The sequence below is a fragment of the Onychomys torridus genome, chromosome 5, assembly GCF_903995425.1.
Source record: "Onychomys torridus chromosome 5, mOncTor1.1, whole genome shotgun sequence".
Classification (NCBI taxonomy): Eukaryota; Metazoa; Chordata; class Mammalia; order Rodentia; family Cricetidae; genus Onychomys; species Onychomys torridus.
Genome location: NC_050447.1, coordinates 98,622,636 through 98,642,709, shown reverse-complemented (window position 1 = coordinate 98,642,709; position 20,074 = coordinate 98,622,636). Strand labels below are relative to the sequence as shown.

The window sequence follows — 20,074 nt, the reverse complement described above, 5'->3', positions numbered from 1 at the left end:
AGGTCACCTTGGGCTGGCTGTGTCCCTTTATAAAGGATGACCCCCCCCCACCCCCACACACACCCTCTGCAGAGAGCAGCCTCCATCTGTCCATCTACTCCCTCTTACTCCTTTGGTCCAGGAGTTGTACCTCTACCTCTACCCCTGTACCCTCCTCTGTGATTCTTCATCTCTGTACAACCAAATTCCAGCTTTCCTGGTGGATACTCATTGAGCCTCCTCTACTGGGCTGGTTACACACGCTTGTTCCAAAGCACGAGGAACCGAATTCAGCCCCAGGAACCCATGTAAAAGAAGCTCAGGGTGGTGGTGCACACTTGCAACCTCAGTGCTGGGGAGGCAGAGACAGGTGTATGCTGCGTCCAGCCTACCCAGACTTGGAGAGCCTGAGTCCCTCAAGCCTAAGTGGCTGGTGAGATACCATTCGTCCAGAGCCATTGCAAACGAGCGTGGGCAACCCTAGCTCGGAACAGCCTAGGTTGGTGGAGCTCAGAGCAAGGCTGCACACAATGCCTGGGAGCAGCTGAAAGATTTCGGAGGACAATGTGAGTCTGTGTAGATCAGACATAGATCAGTCAGCACAGCTCAGATGGAAAGCTAAAGGAGAAATAGAAGGGATAGGGTTTACCTATCAGCTCACATTTAATCTAAACTGATACAAAGCCCTCTCCCCCCATTCTGTGAGTCAACTGACGTAGTAGGAAGAATGACCAGTTAATCCAGTTAATCCAGCTCTCACGTGTACTGCTGGCTACAGGAGATTAAGGACCAAATGATTGCTGAATGACCTTCTCTGAGTAGTTTGTATATGAGATCAGTAGTAGTAATAATAATAATAAAGTGTGTGTGTGTGTGTGTGTGTGTGTGTGTGTATGTATATATTTGTTACTTTAGAAAGAGAACCCTTTCAAACCCCTTCTCTAATCATTTATACTTTAAATATTTCTTACTCAGTGGCCCCTTTGCTGTAGGTAGACTGTCATCTTCCTTTCCGCTTCAGTCAGGGCTGTTCCTTGTCATCTTGTTTAGTCTCCTTTCCTTTCCCTGCCCTCATCTTGGCAGAGATCTCCCTCCCCAGAGGCCAAGTCCTTTCTAATTCATGTACTGGAGCCCTTTGAATTCAGAGGTATGAAAGGGCAGGAGCCTAACTCTGAGAACCTCCTATTGGCTGCTAATCTTCGTGGATCTTATTTGCAAGTGTGATTTACATTTGGTCTCAAGGAGGTTAAGAGACTTGTTACTACTCAGGCACAGCTGGAGAGAGCTAGAAGTGCCTGGAGATGGCTTAAAACACAGGGCTGCCCAGTGGGAAGTGCCCCAATTCTCCCTGAGAACTGAACCTGTAGCTCACTGCTTCTCTGTTCCAGCCCTTAGCTCTGAACCAGCTGGATGCTCCTGTCTTGGGGGCTTGGAACCATTAGCCATCCTAACTAGCTCCAGGATCTAACATCTCTTTCCTTCCTAAGTCCCTTTCACAGCCCACACCTCTCCCAGCTAACATACATTTGATGCAAAATCAGGATGCTGGATATCAGATCCATCCCAAGGGCTCTGCATAGCTTCAATTTGCAGAGGCTTGAGTGGAAATCTAACCCTCTCAGAGCCTAGTTTGGTAGCAGTAGGAGTGAGGAGGCCCTGGCCCAGTTCCCCTCTTCCCTTCAGTGCTCACACACAAGTCCCTGGTGGCTTCTCATGAGAGCTGTGACAACAGGACAGAGCATCATTGCTCTCCATAATTAGCCAGGCAAAGGAGAGTGCTGTAATATCAGGCGACGACAGCGGTCTTACAGCTCATAAATTATTCACACAGCTGAAGTGCAATGGCTGTCATGTTCAAAATAGCATGTCATTCAGGCTAGAGCTGTTAGAGCTGAACATTTCACAGCAATAGTAATAGTAATAAATTCAAGGACATTGGTTTAAGCAAATCTCCAAAGAAAGTGACTTCTGCCAGCAATCTTGTGGCAAGCATCTCTTACTGAATCCCAGCTATGTTTGCATTAGGCAGCAGGGAGAGGCCCAAACAGCTGTCTTCTGGCAGGGCTGAAGCTGGGGGTGGAAGGCTCTAGTTCAGCCTCTTCTTTCGTGGACCAAAAAGCCTCGAGAGGCTACTTGAGAAAGACAAATGTGAACACCTGCTCGTGGCTGCTGCCCGCACACAGATGATGCTAAGCCAGAATAAGGATCACCCCTGAGCAGGTTCTAAATCGTCAACCTCTCAGCCTTGGATGCCGAATTTACAGAGGAATTCAACTTCCACAGCTGAAGGCCTTGTGTCATGGGAGTTCAGTCTGATTCTCAGACATATGGGCCTCTCCCTGAACCAGAATGCACTAGCCTCTTGTCCAGCAGGAGATATATTATTCAACTCAAGTGCTTGGTGATGGAAAAATACTGGACTGTCTATTTTAGCATTTGGGAGAGTTCTTGGTATGGTAAAATGTTCTTTAAAAATATTTTTTTTTGAGGCTACAAAGAGGGAGAGGGATGTAGCTCAGTAATAAAGCACTTGCCTAGCATCCTCCTCAAGGTCCTGAGTTTGATCCCCAGCATTGAAAAAGTAATGTGCTCCACCATAAAGCCCCTCTGCAGAGGACTGTTATACAGGAAGATTAGAATAAAGAGAAGTGATTGAAAACAGAATGTGAGATTTGAGTTGACACAGAGTGAATAAGCAGGTTGCTGGTTCTTGACTGTTCGATGGACACATGACTAAGGGATACTGCTGTGTCTCCTTGGGGAGGAGAAAAAGAGGAGTTCAGGGATGTTCTGATTCCTTCTTTGAGGAGGGATAAATCAATAACCCCTGTAGGTCTCCTCCAGCTGAGAGTCTGTGATGTACAGCCTCGGACCCAAAGGGCAAGAAGGAACTGGGTGCGTAGAGTGCCAAAGGCTGAGAGTGTGTCCAGAGGTAGTTTGTATACACAGTTCTGCAGTTAGCACGTGTATGACACACAGCTCCCAGAGATACAGAGCTCTCACCTACCAATGTTCACCTCCAAGAACCTGTAGAGGCTCTTCTAGCCCTTTCTCCCTCACCTTTCTCTGACCCTCCCTGGAGAGTGTCCAGCACTTTGTATTGCATTGCTGAACTCCTAGTCTTCTGGAACAGTCTACAGAGATTTTTACAGCCTCAATATCCACAAACTAGAGATACATCTAATGGATAATTTTATGTATATTTATGCTGCTTTACAATCAACATTTCAACAGACATTTCTTGAATCTCCACTATTTTTGAGTACTTGGAGGACTTCGTGAAGCCATCCACAGTTTCTGTAAGTTTGACTGCCTGCACCTGACTCCTGATTCCAAGTTGAAGAAATGTTTTCCTTAGTCCATTTTGGCACCCCCAGCTCACACCAGCTCCTTTAGTAGCCACCATCATTTTCTCCAGTAGCTACCATCATCTCCTCCAGTGGCCACCATCACCTTCTCCAGTGGCTACCGTTGTCTCAAGAAACAAAGAGCAGCACTATCCGTCAAGATGCTCAAGCCAAGCTCAGACTTCTTGTCTACTCCTTCACTATACATGCCCCTGGACCAATTGCTATAGAGTCTGGTAGAGTTTCATTAGCTGTCATCTGGACTATTCCAATGGTGTCCCAACTGGCTGCTTGCCTTTGTATCTTATGTCTTTTGTTAAGACAGAGCCTGTTGTGTCCCAAGTCCCAGGCTGACCTGGAAGTCATTATGTAGCCATGGACGGCCCTGAACTTCTGATCTTCTTGCCTCCGTCGCCTGATTGGTGGAATTACAGACATGTACTACCATGACAAGTTTACCAAACTCAGGGCTTCCTGCATGCTAAGCAAGCACTTTACCAACTGAGCTATGTGCTGAGCCCCTCTTCTTTACTGGCAAGGGAACAGTCAGAATGTGCCTTCTAGAAGGTAAATCAGATGACACCATGCCGCTGAGCATTGGCCAGTGGCACTCATCTTACACAAAGTAAAAACTAGAGTCTTCACAGCATCCTACAGGGCTCTGCAAGTGGTGGCGTTCTCCCCAAGCCCCACGTGTTTGGATCTCAATGTCCACTCTCTGCCTTGTTCCCACTGTGCTGCAGACACAATGGCCTCTTTGCTATTCCTGGAACATTCTCCCTTTAGTCGTCGATGGGGCCAGACTCTGATATTTTTCAAGCTTCTGGCACTTGTCAGCAAATCCCTCCTGGGCCACCATGCTTGATCCTTCCCATCCTGCACCTCATTTGTCAACAACACTTCTCTTCCCCCAACACAGTGTACTGCTGCATCTTTTCCTGTCTGTGTCCCTCCTCTACAACACTGTGTGACTTCACCAGGCCTGGGACCTTATTATAGTCACTGCTGTATCTCAGGAGCCAGAATAAAACAGAACCCAGCATATGGCAGACTTCCAATAGACAGTCTTTTAATGGTGGAAAAAGACATTATGTCCTGAAGTTTATAAGTTCTTCAGGAGACCACATCTGCCTAGGGTGTCCTTCCTCTCAGGAGCCTCACTGAAGGGTAATCACAAAACATTCATGCAGAGTTCCTAAGAACTATTCCCAATTAGGCAGGAATTCATAGAAAGAATCCCGTTATCTAAAGCCTGCACATGCTGTTAGTGTAATAGTCCTGGCAAGAGCAAAGTTATTCTAAAGAGAAACACTTGTGTCCTTCCCTTCAGCCATTGGGCTGTTGAAAAGATGGGTCCCAGGAATCCCATGTTGGGGGAAGGGAAAGGATGAAGGCCTGGTGTCCGCTACAGGAAGAACTTGCCTCCCAAGAAGAGATTTTACACAGTTCTATCAATTCACTAAACTGCTTTGCAAACCAGACAGGATTTGAGACTAGATGGGTCAGTGACAGGCAGGACCATGCCTTGACCAGGACTGCTAAACAGTCTATACACCTTGCCTTCTATTTAACAGCAAACTTCATGTCTGTACCCTGAAGACAGACTCGAGGGTCACTTGCCCTCTTTGTTCCTCCTCCCGATGTTACCATCAAATAAGTATCCTTTCTCTGCTTTGTACTCTTACTTGTCTCTATAATTGATGTATTAGGACTAGTGACCATGACTGGCTTGGTGGAGCTGCCAAACTCAAGACTTTGACCCTAAACACTCTAGTAACACTAGGAAGAACCAGGTCATTCTAAAATTGTGTTGAATAGAGTCTACCTTGATCGGTGCCAGCTCTCTAGAATCAAATCTGTCTTTTGTGGAAATTTGGTTCTTTTATGTTAGTTATGGGTTCAAGAGAAAGACTGCACAGACTTCCAGGAATTTCGTATTTGATAGTGTATACGTTCTGAACTAACTTTTCAAATACTGATATGTATATACATATATGTCTATATATGCATATATAAATAATTGTGGTAAAACTTGAATAAAATAACATTTAGTATCTCAGTTCAGCAGTGAAGAGCACTTGCTGCTCTTTCAGAAGACTAGAGTTGGGGTGCCAAAAGACATGCTGGTACCCATGCCAGCATGTAACTGCCTGTAACTCCAACTCCAGGGGAACTGACACCCTTTGCTAGCCTCCTCTGGCACATGCACTCAGGTGCACATATTCATAAACATAACTTAAATTAAAAAATTAGTGTTGTAACAACTTTCAATGCATAGTTCAGTAAGTTTGGTTTCAATGCCCTACAACCAAACTCCAGAGCTCTTTTGCTTTGCAAAACCAAAACTATATGCCCTTTAATATAACAATAATTCACATTTTATCTCCTCCACCAGCCCTGGGAACTATTGACTTACTGTTTCATTGGATTTGATGGCCGTAAATTCATCACATAAGTGGAATGATACAGTATTTACCTTTGTAGAGATTGATTTACTCTCTATAATATAATGTTCATAAGATTTATGCACACTGGGACCTGTATCGGGGCTTCATTCCTTTTGAAGATTGGCCAGCTCCATTGTCTACACACACTACACCTTGAATCTTCATGCTCTCTCAATGGAAGCTTGAGCTGCTTGCACCTTTCGGGCATTGTGCATAACACTGTTATGAGTACAAATGCACAAACATCTCAGGACCTTGCTTTCAATTTCTCGGGCTGTACATCCAGAAGTGGGGTACCTAGATCATATGCTAACTCTGTTTCGAATACTTCGAAGAGCTGTTTATTCTGCCGTCTACAGCTGTGGTACTACTTTACGCTCCTGTTGATTTGGATTCTCACCAACAGTGCACAAGAGAGAGTTTCCTGTCTTTCAGTAGAGAGGTTTTCTTCCCTTGTAGCCAGTGAGAACTGCCCAAAGATGTTTAATAGAACTAGACATTCCTGCTTCTTCCAGCACTTAGCAACAGGAAGCCGGTAGCTCCCACCGTGTGTGTGTGTGTGTGTGTGTGTGTGTGTGTGTGTGTGTGTGTGTGTGTGAGTGCTTTTAGCTTTCTCTTGTCATGTCTATTTTGCAAAGGCTTCCTCATTCTCGAATTAACATGCATGTGAGCAAACAGGCATGCATCTGCCTCACAGACTGGGGGCTGTGGGAGAGAACCAGCACTGTGTGAGGATGATAACGACAGGGCAGACTCCTGTAATCCTCTAACAGAAAGATATTGTGGCTTCAATCTGGTTTCTTTGGAAGGTGTTGCTTAAGATCCAGCACCACTGCTCCTTGGTAAACTGGGGCACCTCAGTGTGGGAAAGTGCAGGAGAAGACAGCTTGGAGTTGTGCCCGCATGCCTGCTCTTCATTACAAGTGGGTTCCAGAGGCCTGTGAAGCCAGTGTCGGGGAAGAGAGAGTTCTCCACAGAGGAAGAATCAGGAGAAACTCGGAACCCCTCATCTGTGAGATCTTCTTTCAACTACTTCACTCCTGGGGAAATAGAGCACTGCCTCCCATGTTTCTTTTCTTTCATGATATTGGCTTCTTTCCCCTCCCCCACCCGGGGCAATCTCTACTGAAGCACTCTTTTTTTTTTTTTTTAAGCATCCTTTCAAGTGCTATTAAAAAGCAACACAATATGATAACACACATTCCCTCTGAAAGAATATCAAATTAACCCCAGGGGATAAATCCCCCAACAGGGGAATGTCACAGAGAGAAGACACAGATGTGAAACCAGGGCTTCAGAAAAAGGCACTTAAGAAACTCTCAGTGACTAAAAGAGACAAAACTTTGGAAGGGTGGAGGGGCAGCTCAGCAGTTAAGAGGACTGGCTGCTCTCGCAGAGGACCTGGGTTCTGTTCTCAGAACCCATTTTGGGTAGCTCGTAACCATCTGTAACTCCAGTTCCAGGAAATCCAGCATCTACTGGCCTCTGAGGGCATCTGCACACACAATGCACATACAGACATCCAGGCACATCCAGGTAAACAAAAATAAGTATAAAAAGTGACTCAGAAGTTGATGGCCTACATAGACCAGGGATCAGCAGGGTTGCTTTCTACAGAGGAAGTTAACAAATATTTTAGGCTTTGTGAGAGGAGAGATAAAAAACAAGAAAATGATACAAGAACACACATGATAAAGAAAATAGCAATTCACATAGCTATTACTGACAAATTCAAAATGCCATAGTAATCGGGAAATTCTTTTTTCTAGTAACAACATCCTCCTAAGGCAAGAGCAGACTTCTTTGGGATAACATTTTGCTCACTTGTGTTTGGGGTTGGTGACTCTTATCATCACATCAGCTACAGATGCCAATCTGTGAAAGCCATTCCCTTCCTGCAGGCTGTGCAGAAGCAGGCAGTAGGCTGCCTACCGTTGGCCTGAAGGATAGGACTCGTCAAGAGCGCTACAGAAAGCCACTGACTCATTGTGAGTAGTGCTGAAACTCCCGGGGAGCCTGAAGCATACAGCCCTGTCTCCCAGTGCTCATCAGCAATGCTAAGGAAACTCATAGGTTTTCTTTTCATGAGTGTGCTTGCATGTACGAGTACTTGAGTGTGTGTGAATAGATGTAGAAACCAGAGGTCAATGGGTGTCTTCCTCCATCTTATTTTTCGAGATAGAGTCTCTCACTCAACCCAGAACTCACTAATTTGTTAATGCTGGCTGGCCAGTGAGTCTTAAGGATACCCTCCTTCCCCACCCCTACCCCTATCTGCCTCCCTAATGTTGGGATTCTAAGCATGTATCACTGCACCTAGGCTTTTTGCATGGGTTCTGGGGATCAAAACTCAGGTTATGGTGCTTGCATGGTGAGCACTAGAGCCATCTCCCTCCCCCTCATGGACCCTTTTCTCTGGGTCATTGCAATTCAAGCTGTCTTTTCCCACAAAGAGGATGAATCTCAATGCTTGCCATCAGCTGTCTTTGCAGGTAGAGGGAAAACCTGCATTGATCTGGTTCTGGTCTATCTGGCGGTAGCAGGTACTATTTCCAACCTTGCTGACCAGTTCTGTGTCTTGGGCAGAACTTGTGGGTGATACTTAGAAAATCTTTGTCAGTTAGTTCTCATCTAGAGGATGGGTACTAGCTTCTATCCACCAGCTATACTGCCTCATTTAGCAGGATCAGTAGGCAAGCCAATGTTTGTCATCCTGAACATATTCATATATAAGTACATGAACCCAGATTGTCAAGGGTTTCTCTAGGAGCTCTTAATATTGAAAACCTTTGGGAGTTAGTGGAAGTAAAAACAAAACCCAGGGGGAATACTGTAGAGCAACAGTTCTCAACCTGTGTGTCGTGACCCCTTTGGGGGTCAAATAACCCTTTCCTATGATATTTGCATTACTATTCATAACAGTAGCAAAATTATAATTATGAAGTAGCAATGAAAATAATTTTATGGCTGGGGGTTACCACAACATAAGTTACTGTAGGAAGATTGAATACCATTGTTATAGAGGCTTCATTCACAATCTTGATTGCTGTTCTAAAAGTCTGCAACACTTATATATACATATGGATATACGTATATGTTATCAATGTGCATTAATTTTATATCAGACATGTTTTAACAAACACAGAAAGTTTAGCCTTTCTCAAATTACTTTTGAAAAAGCACTGTGTTGAGTGGTGATGGGAGAAGCAGTCACTGTGGTGTTTATCTGTTTACCCCGATTATATATTTAGCAAGGTAATATGTCCATATACCATTAAACATACTGTTAAAGATGGGATTCCTCGATGCTGGCATTTCTGAAGGAAGTGAGAGCCTCTCCCACAGTATGCTGTCATGGTGTGCATTGCCTTTGACAATGAAAGCATTTTCAAAGGCAGATCAAGTCAGTGAAAGCGATAGAAAACAGAGAGGAAATCACAAACTTATTCTGTGCTGAGCACTGGGTTATTCTGAGCCTTTCTTTAGCCGTGAGGGGAGGTGGAGACCAGCTAGCAGCCCGGCTTGTAGCTTTTGAGCCAGAGGTTGCTCTGTTCTCATCTTGAAGCTTGTGAAGGGAGTGGTCTCAACAGCTCTACTCCAATCAGCCCATGGCCTTCAGTAAGCCAGCTCTTGCTGGTTTGTGACAAAGGCCAGGAGTGGAAGAAGGGACCCAAACAGACCTGGTAGGCTGGAATAGCTGAGAATATCAGAGAGATAATGTGCAGCTTTTCAGTAGGAAGCCCTTAATGGTTTTCAATTATTCCATACATTCCTTCCTTTAACCTTGACAATTTCTTGGGAAGGAAAATCATCACCACAACCACTACCATTATCTCCATCACCATCATTATTACCACTACCCCCACTACAACCACCACTGTCATCAACACCTCCACCACTACCACCACCACCACCATCATCATCACCACCATGGCTACCGATGTCATCATCATGACTACCACCATCAACATTCACACCATCACCAAGATCATCATTACCATGACCACCATTATCATTAACACTACTGCACCATCACCACCATCACTACAACAACCATCACCACCCCCAATATAGTCATCACTACCACCAACATCCTATCTACCACTATCATCACCAGGACTACCACTGTCAACACTTACCAACACCATCCTATTACCCTATCATTTTACCTATCACCACCACCATCACCATCATTACTACCATGATTACCATTACCACCATTATCATCACCACCATTCCTACTAAGACCCCTACCACTTTCAACTTCCCTATCACTGTAATCTCCACAAGCATCATTAGCACCACTATCACCAGGACCAACATCATGACTCCATTACCATCATGATTACCATTGCCACCTTCACCATAATTACCATCATGATCACAACAGCCACCATCATCACTATCACTATCATCAAATCATTGTCATTACCACCGCACCAGTATTACCACCATCCACACACGAACAGCTTACTGCTGCCTTACCTGAGTTTTAAAAGTCCACCATCTAAGAACAGTAGTGGCACTAGACTCTCTGTGTGAACAGCAGTGGCTCTAGACTCTGTGTGAACTGCAGTGGCTCTAGACTCTGTGTGAACTGCAGTGGCACTAGACTCTCTGTGTGAACAGCAGTGGCTCTAGACTCTGTGTGAACTGCAGTGGCTCTAGACTCTGTGTGAACTGCAGTGGCACTAGACTCTGTGTGAACTGCAGTGGCACTAGACTCTGTGTGAACTGCAGTGGCACTAGACTCTGTGTGAACTGCAGTGGCTCTAGACTCTGTGTGAACTGCAGTGGCTCTAGACTCTGTGTGAACTGCAGTGGCACTAGACTCTGTGTGAACTGCAGTGGCTCTAGACTCTGTGTGAACTGCAGTGGCACTAGACTCTGTGTGAACTGCAGTGGCACTAGACTCTGTGTGAACTGCAGTGGCACTAGACTCTCTGTGTGAACAGCAGTGGCTCTAGACTCTCTGTGTGAACAGCAGTGGCTCTAGACTCTGTGTGAACTGCAGTGGCTCTAGACTCTGTGTGAACTGCAGTGGCTCTAGACTCCGTGTGAACTGCAGTGGCTCTAGACTCCGTGTGAACTGCAGTGGCTCTAGACTCCGTGTGAACTGCAGTGGCTCTAGACTCCGTGTGAACTGCAGTGGCTCTAGACTCCGTGTGAACTGCAGTGGCACTAGACTCTGTGTGCAGTGGCTCTAGACTCCGTGTGAACTGCAGTGGCACTAGACTCTGTGTGAACTGCAGTGGCTCTAGACTCTGTGTGAACTGCAGTGGCACTAGACTCTGTGTGAACTGCAGTGGCACTAGACTCTGTGTGAACTGCAGTGGCTCTAGACTCTGTGTGAACTGCAGTGGCTCTAGACTCTGTGAACTGCAGTGGCTCTAGACTCTGTGTGAACTGCAGTGGCTCTAGACTCTGTGTGAACTGCAGTGGCTCTAGACTCTGTGTGAACTGCAGTGGCTCTAGACTCTGTGAACTGCAGTGGCTCTAGACTCTGTGTGAACTGCAGTGGCTCTAGACTCCGTGTGAACTGCAGTGTTATTAGACTCCCTGTATTCAAGGTACTCTCTGCAGCTCTGTTTCTACAAAAGGTACTTCCCCTGGGAGCCTGATGAGCACATGAAGTCAGACACTAAGCAATGCTTTCTTAAAAGATAGTTTTGTGCTTTATGATTTTAAACATACTAGGCATAGTTAACTCAAGAAATCACACTATTTGATTTGTTCAAAGAGAAAGGAGGGCTAGGCTCAACATTTTGGTTATAATAACTATACATTTCTCTCTTTTTCCTTCCTTCCTTCCTTCCTTCCTTCCTTCCTTCCTTCCTTCCTTCTTCCTTCCTTATTTCCTTCTTCCCTCCCTCTCTCCCTTCCCCCTCCTTTGTTCTCTTTTTCTGGGTATGCACAGAGGTTTACTTTTCAAGACAAGCTCTGCCCAAGTATATATTCCAGTTTTCCTAAAATGTTCAGGCTTTTCTGGTTGTCACAAGATATTAAAATAAACATTTGGCATGCCTGACCTGTACTATCAAGCCCCTTTTAGCTTCAGCAGATCTAAATAGGTTACTGTGAGGTCACTGGAGGCCATAAATCAGAGGGGTGGACTGGTGGCTGAGTAGGCCTGCATAGCTTTAGTTCAATGTGCTATTTTGGTTAGTGCCCCTGAAATGACACCATCTTGTTGGCACCAGCCAAAGAAAGCTTCCTAGACATCTATGGGAAGAGAATGTACAGTAATCCAAGGCTGAGGTCGCACAGGCATGAATTACTGTGGGGAGGTCTGTGTCTGCTCCAGACCCTGTGAGAGAACAGGACAAATGATTTCCATCCAAATTGTTTATCCAGGAACCCAGGCTGGAAACGGATCCAAACAGTCTTGGCAAATGGTAAAAGCAGAGAGTAACCAATTCTTCTCACTCTGTCAAACCAGGACAGCCTCTTCCTGCCGGCTTTCCAGGTCTGTGTGGGTTCACTTGAGAACCCAGACATTTTTGAGAAATAGTAAATACAGTTAAGTAACAATTATTGTATGTTTTTATATGATTGTAATGTAGAATAATCATAGAACACCCCCCAACACTTTCTGCCAAGGATTATGTTTATATTTTATTTCCTTTGATTTTTCTGTATAGTTCTAACTCAACTAGTCTGAGCTTCCTACATTTATTGCTCTTATACATAACCTTAGTTTAATCTCCTTCCCCTTCCTTCCTTCCTTCCTTCCTTCCTCCCTCCCTCCCTCCCTTCCTCCCTCCTACCTTCCTTCCTTCCTTCCTTCCCTCCCTCCCTCCCTTCTTCCCTCCTACCTTCCTTCCCTCCTTCCTCCCCTCCTTTCCTTCCTCTTCCTCCCTCCTCTCACATTTTAATTTTGGAAGGGGCAAATGTAATTCATAACATAATATCAAAATATACTAGATTACAACACATTGTGTAGTTTTTACCTGTTTTAAAAAACGTCTTAGTTTTATAACCAGTCTACGTAGAGAGGTAAAACTCAAGCCTGCATCCTAAGTATAACTCTTTTGTTGATACATTTTGAGGTCCTCTTTCTCTGAGGTGAAGTTCCCATTGGAAGGGAAAACATACAGACCAACTTTCATGGGGAAAGGTGAGAAATTTTGTTTTAAAGTGAGTGAATTTGTTCAAGACATCTGCTGGTCTCTTAAGTCTTAAGTGCTACAGACAGACAGTTCATCTCTTTTTAGAAGCCTTTGAGGGGACTGGAGCAAGTTCCTCCAGGATAGGAGAGACACCCCTGCTATCATGTACTTTACCAGCTCCGGGAACAGAAGGAACTGGCAAAAATTTTTGCAGTTGGATGTGGTCTTAAAGGGAGATCTTAAGAGCTGTGGGAATATAAGAGCTTTTGCACACATACTGGGAACTGAGTGTTTTACTGTTCTAATAAGCGCACTGGATTGCAGCCACTGAGCTGTTCTGAAAATGGAAGCAGCCAAGGCTGGAGCTTCTAAAAAAGGAGGTAAAGGCTGCTAAGGTGTAGTTTTCATGCTAACAGGCTGACTGACCGCCACCTGAGAACTGATTCTTCTCACACGTGATTGATTGTGGGCGGGGACTTCTTCAGTGATAGTTGCCATCATCATACCAAGTTATCATTACCAAGATAATCCACACAGGGGTGTTCACCAAGGTTCACCAGCCCGCTGTCAAGACTGCCTGGCAATAACATGGATGAATGCCTTTCTTTGATCAGCATGAAACAGAAAGAGAATGGCCAATAGTGCCGATTACTGGCTTTTCAATACCTTAATAATACAATCACCCACTTTTCCAAGAAAGATCACATCTGTAGTTATTGCCTACTTCTAATGACACAATAATGTTGTGGATATCTAGAAAGTACACTTAAGGCTGTGTGTGGTGGGGGGGGGGAGGGAGGGAAGGAGAGAGGAAGGGAGAGAGAGGGAGAGAGACAGACAGACAGAAACAGTTGTAGAAAAAATGTGTTACACGTGGGTGAACAGTTTCTCTCTCTCTCTCTCTCTCTCTCTCTCTCTCTCTCTCTCTCTCTCTCTCTCTCTTTCCTTCTTGTAGAATAACAACAGAGTGCCACACTCTTAGTTCTGTGAACCTTGACATTTTCTCTAACCACAGAGAACAAACAGGATCTCAGAGAGTCGGTGAACAAACACCTTGTAAGGACTACTTTTTTTTTTTTTCTTTTCTAGATCTTTCTGCATCTGCATAAAACCTGTAGACTGTATTTTTTGGGGCGGACAATGTTTCCTCAAAAAACAAACAGACAGACAGAAAAACATGTCAGCTGTAAAGAAACACGGTTGTCCTAACAACAAGCTTCCTGAGTGGTTCCCTTCTGTGTGTTGGAAGGGACTCACTGTGTGCGGAGTGCTCTGCTTTCTTGGGTAGGTTAGGGAGCAGAAAACCCAGAGAAACCTGGACTGGTCATTCACTCCAGGTAACAATGTCATGATGCAGAGGTTAAGCAGAAATCTAAAGCTTTTAGACAGGAGGTCTCAGCCAAGACAGTTCAAGTGGGGGATGAAGAATGCGAGCAAAATGCAATTATATATATGTATGTATGTGTATATATGTGTGTGTGTGTATGTATATATATATATATATACATATGTACATATGTGTGTGAAGATGAAACCCATTATTTTGAATCCTAGCTAAAATAATTTAGTAACCGAATAGAAATGAAACAAAACTGAGGTTTCAGAGAATGTATAACTTGTGTTTTCTATGCAGAACGAGGCTCAAAGAGGATAAATGACCTGCCCGTGTTCCCACACCTCTATACGATGGGGGACAACAAAGTCCCCATTCTATTATATGAGCACATATTTGTAAACACAGTAGTAAGTACACTGCCGTTCCCCGAGTACTATTCTAAGGGCTTCTCTGTCATAGGATTTAATCTGCACACAGTTCTAGGAGGCTTGTGCTCCATTTCCCAAGTGAGTAAACTGGAGAACAAAGGGGTTAAATGGTCTGTTTGAGGTCACAAACCAGATTAATGGGCAGAAGCCAGGCGGTGCCTGCACAGTACTTCTTCAAGTGAGACACAAGCTGGCCGGCTTCCACACGAGCTAGCAGTGAGCCCTGACTCTGAAAACCAATGAAAGCATCCTGATTGCTATTCCTGAAGGATTTGCTTCAGTCTCTAGGGAGTAAGTTAAACAACATGATCCACTGAAGAACAAGACAAGTTGTTATGACCCCATGATGACGCTAATCTGTATAACCAAGTAGATGCTACAGCCTCATGCTGCCGCTGAGGAGACAGAGGTTACATTGAAAAGGTGGGGCGAGGCAGAGCTGGAATTCAAGTCTAGACCTGGTGTGGCACCCAGTCAATGTGGTTAAAATAACGACGTAGAGGGGATCAGTGGTTAAGAGCACTGGCTGCTCTTCTAGAGAGCTTGGATTTGATTCCCAGCACCTAATGACAGTTTACAAATGTCTGTAACTCCAGTTCCAGGGGAATCCTACCCCATCTTCCAGCCTCCACAGACATCAAGCATGCGGTGCACAGACATATATGCAGGCAAACAACCCATACACATAAAATAATAATTAAAGCATGTTAAATGATCTTAACAGCTGCAAGTGCTCAGGAGAAAGATCTGCCGGTTCTTGGAGCCCTGCTTTGTGAAGGTTAGATCCTGCTAACGAAGCTTCCTTCCAGGACGAGGCCATGTATGATCTAGGGTTATACACTAGCCTGTAGATGGTGCTCTTCAGCACCACAGCTGGCTACAAAAAGGAGAAACACCCCTTTGGGTAAGAAAATGTGGAGTGGGCATATTTTAGAATGTCATCCCTGGAGGGAAAGTGACTGAAAAACTATGAGATTATCCAATCTAGGTGAATCTTTCTAGTTGTCACTGTTAACCTAAGTAGGTGACCACCAAACAGAGAAGGGAAAATGGAAGAGCAGAGCCTAAGGCCCCGCTTGAAAGCTCTGAAGCTCTCAGTGCCTGTCAGTCAAGCAAAGCAGCAGATGGGACCTTGGCCACCAACAGCAAAGCTCAGCAGGTATCCCGCCTCACACCGATATAAATTGTGATAAAAACCCATAACATGATGTGATTTGTTTATTAGTTTTCTAACAAGGTTGCACTATGTAGCCCATTGCTGGCCTTGAACACTTCACCCTCTTAATCTCTGCCTCCCACTGGCTGAGATTAGAAGTGTGTACCAACATGCCTGGCCTACATTATTATTATATTACATTGTTTACATTTTCTTTTGAGACTCGTAGCCCAGGCTGGCCTCAAATGCACTATGTAGCTGAGGATGCTCTTGACTCCTGGTCCCCCTGCCTCCACCTGGGAATACAAGCATGTGTCACCGTACCAGACCCATACACTCTAGATTTAAATTCTGTGGCTAAAACAAAATAAATGTAGCTAGCGAGTATCTCCTAGACGGCTGGAGCACAGGGCTTCTCCTCACACACACTTTAGTTTGACTTGGGTGAACTACAGACTCATCCCATATGACACATGCTTCAAAGACAGGGTGCAACCCCCACCCCCCACCCCACACTGCTCCTTCGAGGACTCTACTTGAGAGACTTTACAAAAAGTACAAGACATGGTATTTTATGAAAAATAATCACATTTCTGTGGTTCTTCTGTCCCAGTTCCCATCCATTCAGGCAATTCCAAATTCTTGAAAGGTTGTTGCCTATGGCCTGTCTCATGACCGCATCAGAAGGAGACATCAGCCGGTAACCACCCACCCATTTAAAACATTAAGCCTGACCGCACAGTTAACGGCAGAGCTGTGATGGAGATGGAATGCTAAGCAGTGCCGGTGGCATCAGGAACTCGCAGGTTTCAACATCCCCCACCCGAAATGAAAGGAGGGGGATAGCCAAATAGAAGGAGGGAGGGAGGTGGGGGTGGGGAGGGTAGAAGCCCTCCTGCCCCATTCATTCAGTTCCTATGCACAAAGCACTGTGGCAGACTTCCCTTTGGATGTCACACAAGAGAACACAGATAAGGGACAAAGCAAAAACTTAGTTCTACTTTCTGGCCTAAAGCAAGTCCTTATTTAGTTGTAATACTAGGGGCTGGAGACATGATGGCCCAGTGGTTAAGAGCACTGGTGCTCTTCCAGAGGACCCAATTCAATTCTCAGTATCCACATGGCAGCTCACAACTGTCTGTAGCTCCAGTTCCAGGGGATCTAACGCTCTCATAAAGACATAAATGCAGGGAAAACACCAATACAGAAAAAAATAAATAAATATTTAGTTGTAATCCTTTAAAAAATACAATCTTTGGAGAATCACTCCACAGCAATGCCCCCTTCCTTGTCTTGTTATGACCCTCTCACTCAGACTACTTCATCTTTACCATTTCAAAGCACTCCAAAGTTTCCCACACTGTCGAATCAAAGCATAACAACCTGGCTCCTGCCAGAGGGATGCATTTACCTTCACCAAAAACGTCATCCTCTTCATCCACCGGAAGCTCCTCAGGGTCAAGGAACTGCATTGCGGGAGTACAGGTTGCTGGAGGCACTCAAAACCTAGGACACACCAGCTGCAGGCCGCTGTAGCTCTGAGCAGCCACACTGCTTGGGAGGCAATTCTCCCACTACCCCCGCCCCTGTGGGTTGCCCAAGCCCCAGGGAGGGCAGCTTCCGCATCTGCCCTGAAGAAAGCAGCTTCATTCATACAAAAAGGCTTCTGCAATCTTTTGCAGAGTGAATTCCAGGTGAGGTAATTCTCACCACCGAGAAGAAAGACTTGTGGGTGAAGGGGGTGCAGATCCGGTTGGGTCCGAACATAGATATCACTCAGGCTGAGTGCGGTGAGTTCTACTTCAAAGCACCAACTTTCATATTTCTAAAGAGGACGGTGGGCTCTTAGCTTTCCTGCTTATGAATCTCAACACAGTGGGCAGTGTTGAGAGAGGAGGCTCACATTTCTCATATCTTGTTTTTGCTTCAGAGACAATTCATCTGAAAGTAAAGCCAGCCCTGTGCTACACCAAAGCCTGCATTTGGAAGACACGAGCTTTTGTGTCACTCAGCAAAAGTTGCATTTTTTTTCCCCTTTTTTGTAATCCTCTTGCATTTGAGGGAACTTTAGAGCTGAATCAACTACAGTCTGTTACTAGGCTGTTACTAGTTCCATTAAGCCTACTATGAGTGAGCAGATGATCAGTCTGTGTCAAACAACGCCCATTGTATAGTATTCACTGAGCTCCATACTTAGGACTTTTATCAGTAAAGGACAATAAAAAAGACAAGACAATGTAGCTAAAAAACAAACAAACAAACAAAAAACCAAAAAACCACCACCACCAACAACAACCAAAAAACCCACAAAAAAACAGCAGTCTCTCACAAAGGAAGGCAAAGCTCAACTTTCACGTGACCACTGGTGGTTTGCAGTGAGCTAGCTACCCAACAGATTCTACCAGTGTGTGTTACTACACCCTCCTCTGGGGCCTTCCTAGACCAGAAGATGCAAACGGCGGTGATGGTGGAGGAGCTACTGTTGCTCATTTCTTTTTGGAGCCTTGTTTACTGTGTGTCTTTGAAGACTCCCAGTGTTCCCTTTCAGATTGAGAGTTTGTCCCTTCTTCCTTCTGTAGCTTCTCTGGAATGATGCCTGTTGTCCCCCAAGGGGAATCTCCATAGTAGGACTAGGCAAGTCAACCCAGGGGTCAAGAATCATCAAGGATGGGCTAGCAGCACTAGAGAGGGTCTATGAATGGTGTCTAGAGGGGGTTCCCCGAAGTCTTTCTGGGATCACCAGTCACCTCAACCATGGCAGGAATTGCCTGTCAGAGAGAGCTTGGACATGCTCTGTGTGTTCGGGGTTATGCAATGACTGATGATAATTTATGGTACATGGTGTCTTGCCTCTCAGGGCAGGAAGCTTTCTGCAATGGGCAAGACAGTGGCAGGAGGAACTGTTCCCCAAAGCCAATAGTGTTGCCTTGAAGAACAGCAAGGGGCAGGCAGCAGGGCTCTCCTTTGCCCTGGATCTCCATTTTTCTGGCCGCCTACCTCCGTACCCCAGTTCTGATGTGCATGGTATTTCCAGTGAGTTAACAAACGTAAGAAATCTGATTGTGGATTAGAGTTTCATCTTGTGCAGTTGAGAAGGGGGGGGGGGGATTCTGATCACATATTCCCTTTCTCTGCCGCTGTCCGGTGCTCTTTGATTATCACACCTCATGAGGTGTGTACCTCTAACACCACACACACAGAGCAGTGAAGACCCTGAGGTCCTGAGGTGGCAACTGGCAGACTCCAGAGCTCATTTATTGCCCCTTGAGTACGCAGCTTTACGGCATGCCACTGGATCTGCAGAAATCCCACTACCTTCTGCATCAGAACCACTAAGTTAACATGCTGCTGTGGTCATTCTTAAGGCGATAGGATTTAGAATTACTTAGAAGACACGCTTCTGGGCCTGTCTGTGAGGGCATTTCCAGAGAGGCTTACTGAGGAGAGAAGTCTGACCCTCAAAGTGGGAGGCATCATCCAATAGGCTGGAGTCTGGTGCTGAATACAAAGGAAAAAGTGAGTTGCATAGCAGCATTCAGCGCTCTGCTTCCTGATTACAGACACAATGAGACCAGCTGCCTCTCATTTCTGCCACCATGTTTTCCAGCCATGATAGACTAGATCCTAAAACCCTTTACCAAAATAACCCTTCTTCCCTTAAGCTGTTTCTGTCAGGTATTTGGTCATAGTCATCCCTGTCAACAAGTCACGATAATCTTTCTAGGTCTATTTCCCTACCTCTCAATAAGTGAAACTGTGTCCTTCTAAAGTCAGGTATTAGAGTCCTCATGTGACCTTATTTGGGAATAGGGCTTGTAATGAATATAACTAGTGAAGATGAGGCCATTGTCATAATGGAGTAGGGATCCTTAATCCAATATGACTAGGTCTCTTATAAAATGAGGAGATTTAAAGAAAGACACATATAGGAAGAAGTGAAGACCACAGGAAGACAAAGGTAGAGGTCTACAAAGCAGCACCAAAGACTACCAATAATCTACAAGATGTTAAGGAAGAGGCCTGGGTGTGCTTTCTCTCCCATCCCTTAGAATGAACCATCTCTGAGGACACCTTGACCTCAGGCTTCCGGTCTGGAATAATGCAGTAGTGCTGCTGTATAACAGGTCACTGTTGTAACCCACCTGTTTGTGGTATTCTGTTATGACAGGCCTAGCAAACAAATGTGCTCATTTATTTGGCTTGTTTTGAGGACTAAATAGGATAATTAAAACAAATTAGAACCACACAAGTGTACCGTAAGCTCCTGTTCTA

At 45.1% G+C, this 20,074-nt stretch overlaps 1 protein-coding gene across 4 annotated transcripts in view; it reads right to left on the bottom strand.

Annotated features, from left to right (window-relative positions):
- Ripor2 (RHO family interacting cell polarization regulator 2) overlaps nt 1–17,363 on the bottom strand; it is a 124,838-nt gene extending 107,475 nt beyond the window's left edge. For 3 of the 4 annotated variants that reach the window (XM_036187898.1, XM_036187901.1, XM_036187903.1), the window contains exon 1: nt 17,214–17,296. In XM_036187898.1, coding sequence (XP_036043791.1) covers nt 17,214–17,274 — 61 coding nt within the window. In that variant the 5' untranslated portion in view covers nt 17,275–17,296. Of the gene's footprint in view, nt 1–17,213 lie in introns of all 4 variants that reach the window. The other variant, XM_036187905.1, reaches the window with a different exon arrangement.
- Nucleotides 17,364–20,074: the final 2,711 nt, after the last annotated feature.